Genomic DNA, 20,497 nt, shown 5'->3' with positions numbered 1-20,497 from the left:
AAACATTTCATCATTAAAAAAATGTTGTTTTTATTCTTTCGATTGGAACTTACGAGCGGTTTAAATACGGTTTCCTCATTTTACACATAACAAATTAGGTATATTCAATGGTTTAAACAACATGACTTCGGTTTCCTTACTGCCTAAAATACATTAAAGAATACTATATCGGCACTTTGAGATTCACGACCTATCACGTCCCTGTCTCTCCAGCGGCCTTCCCCTATCTATCTACAGTAGGTAAACTTGAGTGCAAATGCGACGGCAGTAATCATCAGGAATATCACAGGAACAAGCGCTCCACCGGTAGATCGATAGGGCGACGGAGCTTGGATCATAACTTCCGGGGCAGGTCGATAGCTCCAATCTATCCGATGGGTTCGAACAATGTTGGAGTACACCTTGGCCGATGCCTTGGGAGTTCTCGTGCGATTGGGACTGGTGAAGTCCACGTGGTACAGTCCAAACTTTTCACTGTAAGAACAAAAAACCATTATTTCTCGAAGTTCTATAAGGCCAAATATGAAGTCAACTCACGTATAGCCGGCCTTCCACTCGTAACTGTCCATCAAACTCCAGGCGATGTACATCTGCACGTTGCAACCGTCTTCGATGGCGTCCAGCACGGCTTCCAGGTACGAGTTGAAGTAGTCGATGCGCTTCAGATCGTTGGTGCCGCCTCGATCGCTGACACCGTTTTCCGTCACGTAGATCGGTGGGTTCCGGTATTCCTTGCGGATCCAATTGAGCAGCTTGTTCATTCCCATTGGCACAACCTGGAGAATAATATTGGGTTTCAGTAAAAATCTTTGAACTGGATAGTTGAAATTCGTGTCTGTATAACAGAAACTTTACTAAATAAGGTTCAACTTTTCTCTGTTACAAAATAATTTCTTCTTCTTAAAGTTGTTTTTAATGCCCAAACAATATATTAGACATATATAAACTAATCTTTATTCAAATTATTCACAAAAAACACTGTACTGTTCGTTTACTTACACACGAATTTAAGAAGTGTGTTTTTGTTTTGCATATTTTGACTACAAAGAAGTGCATTCAAATCAGCTTATACTTCGAAAGGTTAGTGTTTGGGACTGATAGTCAAGTGAAAGCAGGTATTTTTTGTAAAATTGTCACCCAGTACACACAGATAATAATACGGGGTAAGTGCAAACGCCATGTGACATCGGCTTTTTCAGAATTTCATCTCCAAAATGGTTCAGAACTATAATAGAATGGTCAAAAGGAGTATCTAAACTGATGTATCTGAATTGGATATTCAAAATTCTTATATAACTTGGTAAATTAAGGTCTTTTGTCTTAAACAACAGTCAGCAAAAACTGAGTCCCAAAAAGGGCTTTATATTATCTTAGCTTGATTGACTACTCACATCCACCTTAAATCATTGAACCCAAAATGCTTGTTCACTAATTTTGCAAACGTATTTTTTCGTATAAGGTTATTCTTGTTTTTAACTTATCTAGGAACAATTTTTTTATTTGGGTCATTTTATTTTTGCACTCTAAGTATTACGAACTCCATGATCGTAGGCTCAGAACAGGTTCCATATCACAAATGGTTGATACTCGGTGATTGAACGAGGCCAGCAGATTTGATCAGAGTTCAGAAGAATGGTGTCTGGGATTGACAGCACATTCACAATGTCCAAAAATGTTGCTCTCTTTTTGAACATCAAAAACGGCGCCGGCCACATCCTAGTAATCAATTGATAGAAGGAAATGACAGAAAAGGGTTTGAAAGGTTAATTATTCATGCTTCAGCACCGGTCACCTCTGTATACTAGCAAAACAATTTACTCCGTCCATCTTCTCATGTTTTTAAATACAGATTTTCGAAGGTTAGAAAAAGATGTGAAAAAATTTTTACATAAATTTTTTTAACGTTCTTCAAAAGGGAATTAATATCAATCCAAATCGCTTCTTAGTACTCATTGATGATAACTTTCTAATAAAACAAAATGATTCCGAGTTGCTCTGTGCTTGTTTACTGATGATCTACTTTATTTACTTCATATTGTTCAAGGAGCATAAATTGTTATGCAAAATATACTCCACTTAGTGATATTCGTTCAAATAAACAAAATTAATAAATCAATTGAGAAAAAGAGTTAAATTTCCGTCTTAAGGTTGAATTGAGTTCTTGGGGGATAATGTACCTAATATTCAATTTTCCAACGGTTATTTCACGGATATTCAATACATATTTAAAGGAGTCTATCTCAGAATCTTTAAAGAGGAAAGGTTACAAACCAGTTTCAATCATGTTGAAGCTTACAAATTTTAAGCTGATTTTGGTTTGCATATCATTCTGCAAAAATTGTATGACGTCAAAATAGCTGCGATTAAACTGAAATTTTTAAGGAAAAAGTCGTTACGTAACGGTGAGCATACCATAGATTTTCTCAAACGAGATCATCAAAACTGTTACATATCTACTCCTAAAATAACTCCGGACCATTTAAGATTTATCTTCAAATAAAAATATTTTGAATTTGAAAACCTTAGCTGGTTGATACACCTCTAAACTGAGAAGCACGAGTGTTTTGGAAGCTTTTGATGCATCTGCAATTGAATATAAGGAACAGTGAATTGAGGTTATATCTTGATATATTCCTACAAAACGTTATCAAAACTTAACTAAATTGGACAAAAAAGAATTGTATAAAGTTATTAAGAGCTGAATCTGACCCCCGAGGACAAAGTGCCAGCCTTTCTTTTCCTATCAAAATTTAGAAAAATAGTTTACTACCAAAAAATGTACAGATTTGTCAATTAAGTGATGTTTTTCTAACCCCGCCTTTTTACGGGGTTTTATATTTTTTCCAACCTAACTGAAGATATTTTAACTCTTAAAATCAATCCTGAATGGTTCTAACTCTTAGTAGGATTGTTCGATCTTCTGGAAAAGAGCGGGTCCAGGATCGATCTATTTCTTTTTCTGTGAGCGGTGCTGCTTGAGGCCTGCTTTATGGTGAAGATAATAGTGAAAAACGACATTTTAATATCAAATGTGCAATAAAAAATATAATTCCATGTTCCAATTATAAGCGTGTTATTTAGGAACTATTCCTAATGTTGTAGCTTAACTGATTACATCAATATAAACTATTTTCAGCTCTGGTTTTGCATGTGTGCTCATAAAGGCCAATAAAATTGGTACATTAACTCGTAAAAATGCATAGTTTTGAAACAAAACTTGTTTAAACAAAATTATCTCGGAAACGCGTGATTATTTTTGTTCATGATTATTCATTTTTTTTCTGATGAATTAGAGAGTATATGCAAAAAATACAATAATAAAGTTATTATACACAGAAATTTTTTTTTGACTATTACGTGTCACTGAAACTGCAACCTTTAAAATAAATCAACCTGTAATTAACAAAATCTGTAATTTTAAATTGTTTTCCTTGAAAGTCAACGAAGATTCATTAATTATTACAGCAAATGTACTGTAAAAAAGTTGTACTCTAAAAATTAAATGTCACGTAGTTTGTTTTCCGACCTGTAAAATTACGGTATATGTCCTGCTCCTTTTTGTTACAGGACATTTGAGTAATTTTACAGGAAATAATTTTTGCTGTGTAATATTTGGGAAAAAAGTAGCTTTTTAAAAAATTTCAGTTAATTCTACAGAAATCGGAATTCTATCAAAGCTTTTGGTCACAATCGACTACAATTATCTTCTTACATGTTATGAACAATGTTTGCTTAATGATGTTTAACATAAAACATACTATTTTTCCAAAATGGTTAAAAATTACCCATTTTTTGGTTTTATCATGATTCTGGAGGATGCAGATATGTGCAGCTATTCTTTCTTTCATTCGATGATTTAGACCCGTAGCTATATATCAAAGACAAAAAAGTTTCGGGCAACGCTAGGCTTTTTTCATAGATATCAAAATGTTTAAACCCTTACAGAAAATTATAAAATTACTCATTTTTTACGCTATTTTGTTAACCGTGTAAAAATGAAAAATATTTCACAAATAAGCAGAGAAAATATGCTTTCTAACGATGTATTGGAAATTGATGTAGCATTTTTTTTTATAGGAGAAAGATTAAATTGAATATTATTGGATCTGAAGTAAGTTTTTCAAACATTTTCAAGTCTGATGTCTGTGAAATGATATGTACTTATGATAATGATTTGAAAAATTGAAGATTTCTTAGTTGAATATAAAGTTACAAACTGGTATATGACAAATATCATTACGATGGAGTTAATTTTTGACTTTTTGCCGCCTCAAATCCCATAGTGCGCTGGTGTTTTTATAAGCAGTTTTTGTTTTTCTGGGATTTTAACACTCTCGTGTCATTCATCCCCTATGTTTTTATTAGCGTCAATTCAGCCACAGGTCAAGCATTTCAGATTGCCCGATATTATCCGGGCTTGACCGGAATTTCAGAGAAAAAATGATAAATGCCCGACCCAGGCGATTTCTCGGATATTAAGAAAAAAAAACCTGGGTTTTGCCAGAATGTATCCTAATTTTTAAAAAATTCCAAAATAAAAGAAATATTTAGCTGCATAATTCATGATCTTTGCGAATAACCATATTTGTTTTACTTTTTTTTTAATTATTTAAATAAATTTGAATCTCGCTGATGTGCTTATGAAATGAATTATTTTAACGTATTTATCTTTACTCATTTCTCTTGCTTTTTTATGGAAAATATCTGATTTTTGACAAGATTTTTCTGGATAAAGTCTGGTTTTTAGTCGATTATTGTGAATATCAATTCCCGTTTTTTCCAGGATTTTAGGTAAAACTCCCGGATACTAGACAGCAAAAATTATTTCCTGTAAAATTACGCAAATGTCCTGTAACAAAAGGGAGCAGGACATTTACCGTAATTTTACAGGTCGAAAAACAAATTACGTGACATTTAATTTTTAGTGTACAACTTTTTCACTGTACGTTTGCTGTAATAATTAATGAATCTTCGTTAACTTTCAAGGAAAACAATTTAAAATTACAGGTTTTGTTAATTACAGGTTAATTTATTTTAAAGGTTGCAGTTTCAGTGACACGTAATAGTCAAAAATTTTTTCTGAGTACCCGGGTATGTTCAAAAAAAAATCTGGAAAGCTTAGTCATGATATAAAAGTAGCGAGCCCAGGTATTATCTAGAAGTTTCAGCCTCAATTCTTCAAGCAACAAATTTTTCAAGTATAATTTTTATTACCGTAGAAGCCATATTAAAATATTAATTTGAAGAATTTAATAATTCAAATGTCGATATAAAATAAACGCTTTATATTTCTAGGAACACTTTTTATCATGGTCTCAGTCCAAAACCGAGCTTCGACTCTGAAACCTCAAAGTGTCGATAAGAAATATAACCTTGAGCTGAGTAAAATGTTGTAGATGCTTAATTCGAGGCAGAGTAAGCTTTCAAGTGACCATTCAATGAATCATTAGATTACTTGAGCATTATAAAGGTAAAAAACTCTTTCTTAAAAGTAGTCATGCAATCCTCGCTAGGCACCCAGCAGTGATGTCTATTGAATTTGTTGTTTTTTCAATTCTAAAAGACATACCTCTGTTATACAGCTTATAAATTTTTCGCCTAATAAAATACGAAGTTACGGTCTTGGACAAAGTTGTTCAACGGAAAATTTCCTTTATAGAATTTATAAATTAGTACAAAATCCATTAGCAGGTTCGGTTCCACAGAAGAAACAAAAATGATGTTGATTTCAATATTCAATATTCCCATACAAACCTAAAAGTTCAAATTTACTCATGTAAACGTTACTAAAATTCTGAAAATATCATGGATAAGTTTTAAACCAAAACGAAGCTTTATAGACCCCAGTGTTTGAAAAATTCGAAAATGACCCAAAATCGACTCGGTTTATTGTTGTATATGAGTAGAGTTATATGAAGCCTTATCTATGTTTGTGGCAATTTTCCTGACAAACTGGATTCATGAGTAAAATTTTGTCAAATAGTTACAAGGTGGTCCAAAATATATACCCGGTCCAAAATAAGTTCGTTAACCTATTCAACCTCTTCAACTTTTTAAATTATTGTAGTTGGCTGAGTACCAGTGTCTAAATTTGATTGAATAATTGTTCTTATAGTCCTTGGCCCTTGGTCGTTTTTCCCTTTGTAGTTGTACACATAGAGAGTATTCAAAAGACCATCCCATGTCTATATTTTTTACTAGATTGATTCCGATTTGCATCAAACTGAAACAATTTTTTTAATGGATACCGGCTTCCTATTCTGAGTCAAATGTTGGAAATAATCACTGTTTTAAAAAAATTCTTTTAATTCTTCTACGTGATGATCCTTCAGTCTTCACTCGAAAATTCCGCTGCTAAAATCAAATATTATAAAATGTTAAGATAGTGTTTAGATTTAAACCTTCGATAAGCTTTGGAACGCAATAACTTCATTTAAATAAAAAAAAAATGCATTTATTCCAGGAAACTCAAGATTTAAATAATGTTTTATTTAATAATTAACAGCTATTTATCTGCACTCAAGAACTAATTTGCAAGAAACGGTAATCTTGGTCTTTGCTGAATTTTTTGAGAAATTAACAGTTGTTTAGTTCACTACCATTGCAGTACGTATTTCTTAAAATAAATCGAATCTGAAATTAAATATAGGAAAAAAAGCTAGAATAAAAAAAACTCTATACAAACAGGAGCACTTATTACCCTTGTTTACAAAATCAAAAATATCGTGAACTTCATCGACTGACCCAAATTATTATTGTTAAATCGGACACTGAATCTGAAAATGGAATTAAAAAAATCTCAGTAGAGCAGTTTTTGAGTGATGCTCCACCCGCATAATTAAAAACAGTTGGGGATATAGTACTAACTATTAACTTAATATATTGGTAGCAGTACCAGTATGAAATATCTTCCAAGTATCATTTCATTATACATGTTCAAAATTTTATTACCTCAATAAATTATGACAGGATCGTATCAGTGACAGTGACAATATGATATATGATTTAGTAAGTATAGTATAATAAGAGAATAAAAATTTGCAACCTTTGAATATTGTCTCTGGACCTTATCCAGGACTCTAACAGTGTACGACAAAGTTTCCTTATATTTTCTTAGCATTAGACATTAAATTAAAAAAAAAACAACATTGACAACATTGTATGAGTTAGACAAGTCGTTATCATTTCACCTCTTGCGGATAATAACTAATATTGTTATTTTAAGATGTAGTTGTGAGCTTATGCATTTTTTCGCTCTTGGGTTCAGCATCTGCTAATTTTCACTTCACTTCGTTAAAATTTGTGTCGGCAACCCCACGCCAGGTTCGGAACTGAAAACTGTGTTCAAAATGGCTCCGAAAAAAAAGAATCACGCTGAGAAAAACACACAGAACGCGAAAAGTAAGTAAAACTATATTATATTATCGATAAAAACTAGTGAGATTAAATAAAACTAATGAAATTACAGAAACAAAGATCTCTGCTGAGCGGAGAGCGGAAAAAAAATCTACTGAAAGGCTGAACAATGCAGATCTGCACAAATAGGTAAGATTGTATAATCCATGTATAATATCAGAAATAAAAAATAAAAATCTCAACATTTAAATTTTTTAATTTTATTTTATTTTTTGTGGGAAAGAATTGGAACTATATTGGTTATGGTACAGGGAAGCTCTTTTTAAAAATATTTTACAATATGCGGAACGTATGATTGAGCGTTATTTTTACTACAAACTACTATAAGCAAACTATATCCATTGAAGTTGATGAAATCTATGATTTTGTATTCCAACGTAGCTAGAACATTCAGGTAGATTGTTTTGCTCGCCAAAAGTGGATGATATTTTAACCGTATCCAATAATGTAGCATGAAATATTTGTTCAAAAAAATCGCTCTTTTTGAATGGTAAACATGCTTAACAGCCCTTTCCCCATATGGTACTTTAACAGATAATCATAATACAGATTGTTAATATGGTCTGTGTTATTGTACATATACTGTTCACTTTACAATAAACGATAACGTTTAGAGACAATATAGAATATTCTCTATATATTGTAATTGATTATGCGGGCAAATATTAAACTTTGGAAATATTCAAAAAAAATGTACTTGTACTAATATCCAAACTGTAAATCTCTTTTATTGAATTTATTTGTTTTCGTTTATTTGAACTTCATTTTTGCGTTTGATCAATAGTATTTTTGATAAAAGTGAGGTAGTGATAGAAAAAATAATACAAAATCCACTTTTGAAAAAAAAATGTTTTATCGACAATTTTAAACTCGATGGTAACATTTTAAAAAATCGGGCGCGATTGTATGTTCACAGTACACAATCCAACCTACATTTTTCAAAACCTTTCCAAAACTTTACCCTACAAAGCTCATCTGTTGCTTGCCTATCCGCTTGTTCTTCATGTCTTTACAAATTCTGCTACTTAGCATTTCATCTCGCCACACTTGTAAATGTACATACTTAAATCGATCTTAGTTTTTACATGCTCTTTTATATGGAAAAGGAATTCGCTATAAATTATCAAAAAGTCACCCAAACGCAACCAATTTGCAAATTATAGCTTGTGGGGTATCTTAGGCCACCTATATTCTGGTGTTTTTTTACATATTCATAAATTAAAATACATTCAACCTAAAGCATGGATCATCCAAAATCTGGACGCACTGTTTATTATACCATTGCGCTTCTAGTTGTTGGATCTGGAATGTTTTGACAGTACTTTGTTCGGAAATATTTCCTCTATCCGTGCTGAAAATTTCATTACGATTCGTTTTGTTCCAACAAAGTTACACGTGATGGAAGCCGCGAGACGAAAATAAATTTTGGACACTCACGTTAAAAACCGACGTGGTTGGGTTAAAAAAAATCGCGAAATCGTTAAAAATGCTCAAATATACCGTGTGCAGCGTTATCAAACGTTTCCGTGAGATGCATACTATCAATCGGCAGGTTCATACCAAGCGTTATAGTGGACCTAAGAATCAGAAACTGCATTTGAAGGTGTTGAGAACGATCAAGGCAAACACAGGGTAGTCGGACTACGACATCGCCAAGAAATTCAACGTCGACCGGAACACCGTCAGAAGGATTAGTCTCCGCGAAGGAATACGATCCTGTCGGGCCAGTAAGCAACCAAACCAGACATTGAAGCAGAATTTAGTAGCCAAAGGACGTGCCCTGAAGTTTTACAACAAGATTCCAACGAAGTACGACGGATGCATCCTCATGGATGACGAAACGTACGCGAAGATGGATTTTGGGCAGCTTCCTGGCCAAAAATTTCATAAAGCCACTGCATTGGTTCACTGCACTGGTCGGGGTGATGTCTCCGGCAAGTTAGAATTCGTTTTTGATGACCAGTTTGCAAGAAAGTGTTTGATCTGGCAAGGTATTTGCAGCTGCGGACGAAAAACCCCGGTTTTTGTGAAAAACGAGACCATAGACTCCGAAATGTACAAGGAGGAGTGCCTTAAAAAATGTTTTTTTTTTCGTACCATAGATCTCACAAAAGACCAGTAAAGTTTTCGCCAGATTTGGCATGCTGCCACTACACCTAGGATATACTACAGTGGTATTCGGCCAACGGGTGGATTTTGTTGAAAAGGACATCAACCCACCCAACTGCCCTCAATTCCGCCCTACACGGTAAACAAAGTTACTCTGTTCTGTATAAAAATCCATACAGATTCGAGAAAAGTGTCTCCACTTAGTTTTATGTTTGGGCGCTTTACACAGAGCATGAGCAAAAAGCTTTTACACATTCGAAAGCTTTCACCCAGTTAGTCAATTCTGTATATTTTGAAGGGATGCCAGCAATTAAGAAATTGTTTTCTCACGAATAAAATAAATTTCAGCAAATTAAAAATGATTTACTATAAAAAATATTATTTATTCTAATTCTTTATTTATAAAAATACATTTTGAAAAATATAAAACTGCGCATACAAACATATACATATAAAAATATCTAAATTTAAATCAATTCGGCGGTGATTGACTCAGATCCCGCTGATATCATGGTGGCATTATTGATGTTTTTCAGCTTCCTCAGATTTCAATGAGACTGCTTGTGATGTGGTACTTCAGCTGGCCTTGGAGGTATGCCGTGGGGGGTAATTGGGGACCTTTAAAACCAATTGTTAGTTAAAAAATAAAATTTGATTGATTGAACCTACCGCTGTCTAGAATCCTTAGAACTCGATAGTGCCGTTTTGTTCTACCGTGGCTTCTTTGGTACTGAGCATAAGAGACCAAAGTCCAATTCCGAATAAAAATAAAAGGAAGATTGCCGGATATATTTTTTACTTCCTTTCCAGCTTCCACTCTTGCTCCTTCATACTTGGTAATCTAAACCGTTTGAGGTTGGTATCACCTGGAAGTGGATTTTTTAAAAGATTTTGAAATCTTATGGTAAACTAAAAACAAAACAAAAATACCTTGATCGGGCCGGTACTTCGTCCAGAGACACGGAGACTGCAATTTTTCTGCTGGTGAACGGTCGTCAAGCTTTTCCCATGAGCCTTGCTTGGTGACAATGCTAGGTTCGTTTGTCCGGAGCCTTATGCTCCGTCCATCCGCTGACCACCGACAGAACCACCATCGTATCGTAGGAATGGCACCAGGAGCTGCTCCACTGGCTCCTCCCATTGGGGAGCAGCACCTGGAGGTCCACATCCGGATGGATGTACACTGAAATAGATGCCCTCCGTCGACCACCAGACCGGCAATTTGTTCTTGTCACGCTTTAACCCTTTAATGCATGACTTTTTTTTAAATGAGAATTGCAGTTATTGATTCAGTGAAATAATAACATTTTAATTCGAATAACAAAACTTAACAGGTTTGAAATCGTTATTTTGAGTATTATAAAAGTTATGGCCCCCAAAAGTTTAAAAATAATTTTTTAAATTCTTAGTTCATTTCAATACGGTTTTGCTAATTTCTTCAAAACCTTGTTGATTGGGTGCAGGAAGATGTTTGTGATTGATTGAGATTAAAAAAAATGTTAGAATTTGCATATCTGAAGAGATAACAGCGATTTTCCAAAAACTACTTTTTTCAAAAATAGAAATAAATATAATTTTCGCAATTTTTCTGCATACTTTGTTCAATATCTCACAAATAAGTTAAAATATTGTAAAAAAAATACCATGGGCTGATTTCTTTTAATCTCTAGAATATTTTTAGTGAATACATTACTCAAAAATATCCACGCGTTTTCGGGATATTTTGATTTTTATTAGTGTTGTTTTAAAACAACACTATGCATTAAAGGGTTAACTGGCATCCCTTTTGACTAACATTCCAACAACAACAACTTTTTATACAGAAATGTTTAAACGATGTCAACTATTTAGTCAATTCTGTATTTTGGCAACCCAAATTTGATTTTCGGTTATACATATTTTGAGCATCAGAGGGTTAGTTACAACCAAGGTGTAATTACAACACATTTTATGAGTTGCTGAGTTTTTCCGTGTATCGAAAATGTTGGGCAATTGTCAGACAGAAGATGAAGAAGAATGGTAGGACGACTCGGGAAGCAACAGAGATGAAGAGATTGTGGAACAAAATGGCCGCTGAGGTCAGTGAATAGGGTGTCCAAACTTTGATGAGTGGTTCTAGACGAAAAGTTCGAAATTTTATCAAAAAAACATCGAAATATTTTTTTTTCTTATTTTTCCTTTGAAGTGCAATAAAAACCCTACATTTTGATTATAAAATTTTTTTTTCGTTTACAAAGCTCCGAGATAGACCCGTTTTCACGCGTCCAGATTTGTAGTGATCCATGCTTTATCTGTAAAGTAATCTGACACAAAATGAAAAGTTATGGAAAATATTCTTTAAATTTTATTCTATGCGATAGAGACGAACATAAATATTATATAAAGAACATGCTAAAACGTTCGCAAGCCTTGTTTAAGAATCTATTCGATCAAAAACAACTATTTTTTTCACATCTTCACCTGAAATTGCTCCAAAATAACTAAATGATTTATGAAATAACAGTTTTGATTCAACTTATATACATTGCATGTAATATGATCTATTTGTATTTGGTGGCCTACGAGAGCTCAGAGCTCAGAGAAAATAATTTAGTAAAAGAATTAAAAAAATGCATGATGATAAGAAATGTAGAAAACCATACCATTTATCTTTTTCATTTCGTCTTTTTTAATATGAAAGTTATGGAGAAATGGAAAAAAAGTGGCCCATGTATCCCAGTCTCCCATATCTAAATCTTGAAATATTTTGGCAAAAACCTATATGATAACTTATAAAAAAGCGACAGACTTGTTAAATAAAACATATAGTGTCATTTTACACTGGATTTCCCATCACACGATTTTTATAGATTTTGAAATTTGTTATTTAATTAAACAAAATATTTGGTACCAAAATGTCAAATTTGGAAGGTCGAAAAATCATAAAGGGAAAAAAGTATAGTTCAAAATTTTAAATTTTGACAACCACTGAACTGCCGTTCCAAGCAAAACTGTCCCATGTGACTTTTGGTTCATTTTTACTTTTTTGCTGGAAACGGTCTCTTTAAGTGTTTACTTTCGAATAAAAACACAAACAATTATACTTTGTCTGAATTTATACGAATTTATTTTCAATTTGGTTGTCTCTATGTTGAAATTTTTACGCAAGAATGTCACACTAGAGAAAATTCTATGAAAAATGTATATTTTATCAAAAAAAAGTCCCTCGAGAAGAGTTCAAACCAGGCATGTCAAACTGGGGGTTCACGGGCCGCATGCGGCCCTCGGCTTAGGTCAATGCGGCCCGCGTAGCCCCGTCTTAAATTGTCACAAAAAAACACCACTGATTTTTATGTAAAATATTACTGCAAAAAAACAAAAGCTGAATGTATCGATTTAACTGGGTTTGGCTGCGGCCCTCTATGTCATAGAAATTTTTTAATGCGGCCCGCACACCTAAACGAGTTTGACATGCCTGGTTTAAACTGTCGAATATAATGTTATTCAGCGAAAAAAATACTTAAATAGAGGATGGGGGAAGAGCAAATAGCCTTAATGATTTACTTAGAAAATTTTTCGCAAACACTTCTTGGTAAGCACTACAGACAAGATTGATACTCTACTATACATTTTTACAAACAAAGAGGATCGTTTTTCTCAAATCACGGTTAAACGTGATTTTTTAGGTAAAATGGAAACAATACGACCTTTTAAAGTTATAGAAGTGTAGCCGTGAGACAGTTTTTCGTAGTACTAGCATTTGTATATGTTCTGATTTTAGGCAAAAGTAACACTTGGAGCATTTTTGGCTCTAATTTCCTGTTTGTTGTAGAAATTATATTTTTTTGGTAGAAAACATTGTAAAATGAATAACTTTAACTTGAGAGAACAAAAAGGAAACATAGCTGAAACTTTAATCACATTTTTATCGTTCGCACGTTTTTACACATGGGAAAATTTTGCTTGGAACGCCAGTGAACTGGTTATCTACAAATTAAGTAGATATTTTTAAGTTAAATTAGTTTAAGTTATATAAATTTTTAACTTAACGAACGTCAATTTTTAAATTGAGAGTTATTTTGAAAGTTGCAAATGTAGCAGGCTCGCGGAAAACGAGCTACGAGATATTTCGTACTTTGTCCCGCAATGTGTTCATACCTATATAAGATCTTTCACTTACATGCAACCACACCGACCCACTTTTGGGCCAACTCGGATCCGCCGACTCCACCACACCCATATCGTGATTGAACGATGGCACCGGAAACTGGGCCGAATTGTTCCGATCGTTCTTACGCACCAACACCGAAGTGTACGAATTGATACCGAAAAAGTCGGCCGTTCCCCGAATCCGATCGACCTCTTCCGGACTGAACGTTGGGAGCCGAGACCGAGGGAAACCTTGCTGCCGACTGAGAGCTCCAATCCGGTCGATCATCACCTGCGGATAGTTTCCGGTCTCGGAGAAAATTGGATGGGCGAACCAACCGATCTGTTTGAGTGGGAAATGCGATTAGATATTTTTAAAGATTTATTAGGGATAGTCAATTCACGTAGAACTGGAGACTTAATTCCGAGGCAGCCTTATCGTCTTCACTTGAGGATGCAGGTTCTGGCCAGGAAATGTCTGTTGTTATCCCGATTGAACCATGTTGTTTGGGCTGGAACTGCCTTCGATACATATGGACGGCTTCAGCGTGAGCTTTGAGCAAGTTATGGGCGCAGAGATAGCTTGGAATACCAGGATAATCAAGAGCTGGAGCCATGAAGTCGATTCCGTAAGCCTGCTCACAAACATGCCACGGCTCATTGAATGTAGTCCAGATCTTGACTCGATCTCCAAACTGCTCGAAGGCTACCCGAGCATAGTCCTTGAAGTAGTGAATCATCTCCGGATTAGACCATCCACCCAAATCTTGCAGCCTCTGAGGTAGCTCCCAATGATAGAGTGTCACCATAGGTGTTATGTTGTACTTCAGCAGCTCATCGATCAATCGACCATAGTATCGGATTCCATTTTTACTGACGCTATTCACGAATCCACTCGGTAGAATCCTAGGCCACGACAACGAAAATCGGTAGATGTCAACTCCGAGCTCTCGAACCATTTCGACATCTCGTCGCCACTGTAAAATTTAATACAAGAAAAGAAAACCAAAACGATCACAACCACAAGCCGCAAACAAATCCGAAGCTAAACGATCAAGGTCCATCACACCTCACTTCATTAATCGTCGAAACAAATCGTCGATCGAAAACTTACATTGTGATAGCTATCGGCACTGACATCGCCATTGCTGCGGTCGGCAATTTTCTCCGGATGCTGGTGGGTCATACGATCCCAGATCGATTCGCCCTTGCCGCCTTCGTTCCAACCTCCCTCGATCTGATAGGAAGACGAGCCGACGCCGAACCGAAAGTCGGCCGGGAAGCGTCTAGTAATTTGCCCTCGAGCCACCAGACCGCAGCACAGTAGCAGCAGCAGTGGTGAGTACCTGTTGTGTTGGAATGTAAGCGGATAATTTAATTAGTTAGTGGCTTTATCACGGGCATGGGATATTGAATGCTCCAATTTAAAAGATAATCAGTTTTTACTCATTTATTGTCGAACTAAAATTACAATATATTTAATGCTTCATCCAGTCATGAGATATTGCATTGATATGTTAAAATTTAGGTCATATACATATATTTTAACCCAGAAGCAAAGTTAATATTGTTTTAGTTTATTTTCGTGCTCTTTAATCTATTGTTAATTAATATTTTAATTGAATTTTACAGGTTCCAATTCTTCAATATAGGGGAGATAAGGGCATAATGGTCACCTTAAGGGAAACGCTTATTTAACCACAGAAAATAGCTATAATATGGATGTTACATAATTGTTTCGTGTTCAGTCAGACACTTGAAAAGCCTATTTCCTAACGGGCTGAAACGTGCAAAACTAGATGAAAATTGGAAAAATTGGAAAAAAGTTCGATTTTTCATATACTTTCATCAAAAAAAGTTTATATCAAATTCCTAGTAAAATATGCAATGAAAAAGTTTGACAAACTTACACTAAAATTTCCATTATGAATACACCAGCATTTTCACCCCCAGTCAGAACTGTCAGCAGCACAATGAAAAGAATTTTTTCGTGTTTACTTGTAGCTTATACGCTTGAAGTTGAAAAGAAAATGTAAAAAATGTTCTACATAGGTTCTAAATTATGCCCTAATAAAAATGCGCACCTTTATTGATTGGTTAATTTTGAAATAATTATTTTGGTAATGTAGGGTCTGAAAATTAAACATCATAATTAAAAGTTTCCTATTTTTTGACCCTATTAAATTTTTCCGGATTTTCCAAGAATTTTCCATAAAATTATAAAAAAAGGTAGAAAAGTAATATTTATTATTTTTGGGTAAAGTTTTCGAAGCCAACGATCATGACATAGATGCTAGCCATCATATCAACGAAAAATACACGAATCAGTGTATAGTTAATGGCATCTCTCCAGGGTTTTTAAATATAACAAATTACAAATCCCATGAAACTTGAGGGATGGTTTATAAGTACCTAATTCGACAGCTCCATTTTTTCAGTATGTATTGATTTTGTATTGATTAACTTGATATTTGAATTTTCGTTATAAGGCTGATGCAAAATATTGAACTATGAAGTCTAAGGTAGTTTTTGTATTTTTAAGCTTTGATTTTAAACTCCTTTCCTAAACTTTCATTCTGAATATTGATTGAATGAATCTTTTATCTATATCGATTCGGAAAATTTTCTTAAAAATTTAAATTTATATATAAATTATGTTTAAATAGTTGAATTTTAAATCAAATTTTTATCTGAACTTTTAAGAAGTTCTTTGTTTGCCCTTAGTTAGGGTAAAAGATGTAGATTTTGTATCGCAGGTTTAAAATCTTTATTCATCAATCCTATCTGTCAAGTAAGATTTCCCATCAAAACGAATAACCCTTTCCTGTCTGAAACAGCATCTTTACATGTAGGGTCTGTGGAGAATAGACTAAGAAAGCAAATAGTTTAATAGCAGTTTAAGAAATGGATAGCGGGTTTATTTCGAACGGAAATCGCTTGTTCCGTTAGGAAAGGAAAAGTTGAAGAGGAAAAGAGATAGCAATAGTTTTGAAGGAAAATTAAATTGTCTAGTCATAGCAAGGAAAATAAAAATCAGATTTAAGACATTCGTTAACGCGAATGGAAGTGTGTTCATTTCGGGTATGAATTGAAGGAATTTTTTTTTTTTTTTTATTTTTTTTTTTTGTTTTTTTTTTTTTGTGCAAATTTACTGTATCATTCCTTCAATTCGAGCCCAAGAGATGTTTACTCTTGGGCTCGAATTGAAGGAATGATACAGTAAATTTGCACAAAAAAAACTACATACCTAGTCCCAGACCATAAATGCGACATTTGTAATACCACGAAAAACCCTTCACATATTCTTTATGACTGCATAAATTTAACTCCATCAGGAACAACGTTCAATTTCTCAAAGAAAAAATAGAGCTCCAAGAAGTTTTTAAAAAAAGGAGACTTCGATGAAATAAAAAAAAAGCAGAATTCATAAAGCAAGCTAAAGTTAATGTTTAATTAAATCAAAATCCTTTCAATTAAAAACTGTTAGTCTAATTTATGTTACAAAGTCAAAATAAAAAGTCCGTCAACGGTTATTTCAAAATTCGCGTAACGTCATCATAATATAAACACAAATTCACAATAAGACTTGGCTGTCGTGGACTAACCGTATGCGCCAAAAGCGAAAAAAGAAAGAAAGAAAGAATGATTCACAATTTTTGACTTTAAAAAAAATTAACATCACAAAAAATTAACTGTAATTACAACTCAAATTTAAAAAACTCTCATGGTCACGGACCCGAATGGAGAAAATAAAAAAAAACAATATTAGGAATTCAGATTAACAACAAGAAAAGGAATTGATGTGAACGTATCTATCTGGAAAGAAATCTATACTTATTCCTTTTTGATTAAACTGTACAAATTGAGTTTCCTTCAACCTTTATTATTATAATTAAACCTGTGTAAAAAGCTTCCGTAATGACAAGTATCCCCTTATTATGAACACTTCCAACATGCAAACTCTTCAATGCGCGGAAACATTTGAAAAATGTACAGTCTCCCTGAAATGGAAACATTGCAATCAATGGTTACATTCACTTATCGATCCCTACACGATCAAGAATGGCATGCGCCTCATTATGATGGGAGCAATGTATCCCTTACAATTCAGCCAAGCCATAAGTTCCTTGATTGGTTTTGTTACCGACAGGAAGGTAAACGAAGGTAAATGGAAGCAATGAAATGGAACGACCTATTTCATCGCTGACTAATCTTAATGAACGCTAGTTGCTGGTAGATAAATCTTGTGTTAAAAAGCGTTCTGCTCTTATCGCCAGGGCACTTCAATCTAGAATTTAAGCTCTGTCCACACCCGGTAGTATTTAATCTATTCAGCTGCCATTTCATCATTGCTCCCGCCAACGAATGTCATTTTAAATAAAATCTCAATTAGTGATAGCAATGAAAAACACCCAACAGTAATGATCGACATTTGAATATGTGCGTTTGGTCTCAGGTGTCTGGGGATTAAGAATTCTTCCACAAGGCATGGCAAGGCAAACTAAAACCGCCATCTGGAGTGACCGGAAATATTCATCTCAACCCTGCGGCTAATCCGGTTGCAGTCAAGTGGTTTTATTCTAAAAAAAAGTGGTCCGGTTTTCAGTACAATTAGTTGATGTTTTTTCCGAGGTAATTTGTAATCTTGGTTCCCCTAATTAGAATTGAGTGCAGGTTCTCGTTTAGGACTTGATTGATTAATAGGCAGGACAGCAAATTACCATATTCGCATCGATCCGTCTGGTGGTTGTTGGTTTAGCAGAATTTTCTAATGTAACGTGTTAACGTTATTAAGTCGGAAGATATTTTGATAAAATCAACACAGTCGATCAAGCTTTACAGTGGTTTAATTGCTGGTGTCAGCACCAGTAATTCGCGGAACCGATGAATATATGCGACAATCAAGTTTACGCAACTCCTCCACAGCTGAGTGCTGTGTTAATTGCGTTGTTCAGAGATAGGAAATTGAATAAATTCACAAAAATGTAATAGTGAAGAGATACACAAATGCCGAAGTACTTCAATTAAAAGCTTAGACCTGAGTTGATATCAGCTGCTTTGATCCCTTTTTAATAAAAATATATATTAAAACGCTTGAATAGAACAAATAACAAATATGTTAAAAAATTACCCATCTATACTTCTCAGGGTCACATCATTTTTATCTTTGTTTATTCATTCAGGCATGTAGACTAACATTTTAAGAAACAATCCATCGATGTGTCCACTTTCGTTCTTTTCAACTACTCTCTACAGGCGAGATCTAAATCGGGAGCATACTTCCGCAATATAAGCCTCTGATATTGAAGCCCACACCTCAGCGATGGAAACCTAAAGAAAATAGACACTTGGTTGGGAGCATCCATGGGACTTCAGGTTTGGGTCCGTTTTGAGATATGACTACATCCTCGGGTTCACTGAAGTTTGCCCGAGTCCATGGAAGCACATCATTATTCGATTTAAGCATTAACTTTTACTCCAACTTTTATGAAATCAAGAAGCATCTTCAACGCGCATTCGAAGCAAAAATGCTTCGCTCTAAATACCATTATTCCGGCGAGATGTTTCGTAGTAGGGTAAATGTACCCGACCTTGGCACCTAAGGCACGATTTACCCTTTTTTCAACATTCCAACCTTCCTGTTGAGTGCACCATAGAACATTCTTTGAAGAATTTACTTGCTAACTTGCTTAGAGTTCAACAAAAATGTGTTTTCTCTATGGAAGTTTCATTAATGTGAGCAAAATGCAAACAAAGTACTCACTGCGGTGCTCCAATTACTTGGCCGCCGTACCAATTGTTTGCCGTTTCGATGATCCGATTCCTGGCCACCAGCAATGTGCAATAGATCTTTACCAACAATGCTCATTTGACAGTTAACAAAATCGTTGGCTATTCTGAATATAAGGCCACTGAAAGAATGACGTCAGCTGAGCGTAAAGTTCAATGCGACGATAGAACACCGGACTTCACTCATACAACAAAAAGGCTTTTGAAAACGTTGATGAAATCTAGCGTAACATTTAAAAAGGGCGAAACTAGCAGTTAGCTCGAAACGAGAAAAACGCGTTTGAAAATTCGGAACACCTATTCAAATCCTATTTATAAAATCGACCACTTTTTGTTCAACAAAATCAAAAAATGTACATTATATTCACTTATTGTTCGATGGTTATCAAGAACTTTAACTTTTTTCGCGTAATTTCAGAGATTTTCGAGTTTCGCCCTATTATTGTTTTCGATTTCAGTTACGCCTGCAAGTTTCGCCCAATTGATCGGCCGTTTTTGTTTTGGTTTTGAAGTTACGCCCATTCATCCTACACGCAAAAACTAATTAGGCCGTCTTGTCACACACGGTCAACTCAGTTACGCCTTTTGGCTCTACACGAATAGAAAAATTCACTCCATTTTGAATAGGCGTAACTTCACGTTCCAACGAAAATGCGTCAACAAGAAGTTTCGCCCAATTGAATTTTATCAATTTTTTTAAAGTTTTAAGTAATTTTAAGATGAAACCGCGTTTGATAGGTAAAGTGAAACCGCGTGCATCCGGAATGACCGTTAACTCGATTTGTTTACATTTGGCAGTTTCGCCCTTTTGAAATGTTACGCTGTCAGGCGGACCGATTCAGAAACGAAGTATGTACGCGAGTGGTTTGAACTTTCTCTTTTTTATGAACATTCCCTTTGATGAAATCTAAACTAACATATTTTGTAAGCAAACTTTTTAAACTAAACACTTCAAAAAATTCTCCAATATGTATACAGTAAGTTACTTATGGAGGACTGATAAAATCTGAATAAAGGGGATTTTTTTTTATTATCTGACAATTTGCGCCGGGGG

At 34.5% G+C, this 20,497-nt stretch overlaps 1 protein-coding gene and 1 long non-coding RNA gene across 2 annotated transcripts in view; both read right to left on the bottom strand.

Moving 5' to 3' along the window:
* Positions 1–16: 16 nt before the first annotated feature.
* Positions 17–20,497, bottom strand: part of LOC129754369 (myrosinase 1-like) — a 30,150-nt gene continuing 9,669 nt past the window's right edge. Inside the window, exons 2-6 of the mRNA XM_055750388.1 lie at positions 14,768–14,999; positions 14,058–14,630; positions 13,685–13,996; positions 538–776; positions 17–474 (exon numbers count right to left, since the gene is read on the bottom strand). Coding sequence (XP_055606363.1) covers positions 228–474; positions 538–776; positions 13,685–13,996; positions 14,058–14,630; positions 14,768–14,999 — 1,603 coding nt within the window. The 3' untranslated portion in view covers positions 17–227. The remainder of the gene's footprint in view (positions 475–537; positions 777–13,684; positions 13,997–14,057; positions 14,631–14,767; positions 15,000–20,497) is intronic.
* LOC129754372 (uncharacterized) lies at positions 9,967–12,686 on the bottom strand. The gene is made up of 3 exons (XR_008739014.1): positions 10,456–12,686; positions 10,195–10,391; positions 9,967–10,143 (listed from the first exon to the last, which is right to left on the bottom strand). It is a non-coding gene; the product is annotated as an uncharacterized LOC129754372 (long non-coding RNA).

The sequence above is a fragment of the Uranotaenia lowii genome, chromosome 3 (assembly GCF_029784155.1).
Source record: "Uranotaenia lowii strain MFRU-FL chromosome 3, ASM2978415v1, whole genome shotgun sequence".
Taxonomy (NCBI): domain Eukaryota; kingdom Metazoa; phylum Arthropoda; class Insecta; order Diptera; family Culicidae; genus Uranotaenia; species Uranotaenia lowii.
Note: the sequence above shows the minus strand (reverse complement) of the source record. Positions and strands in the feature narration are given on the sequence as shown.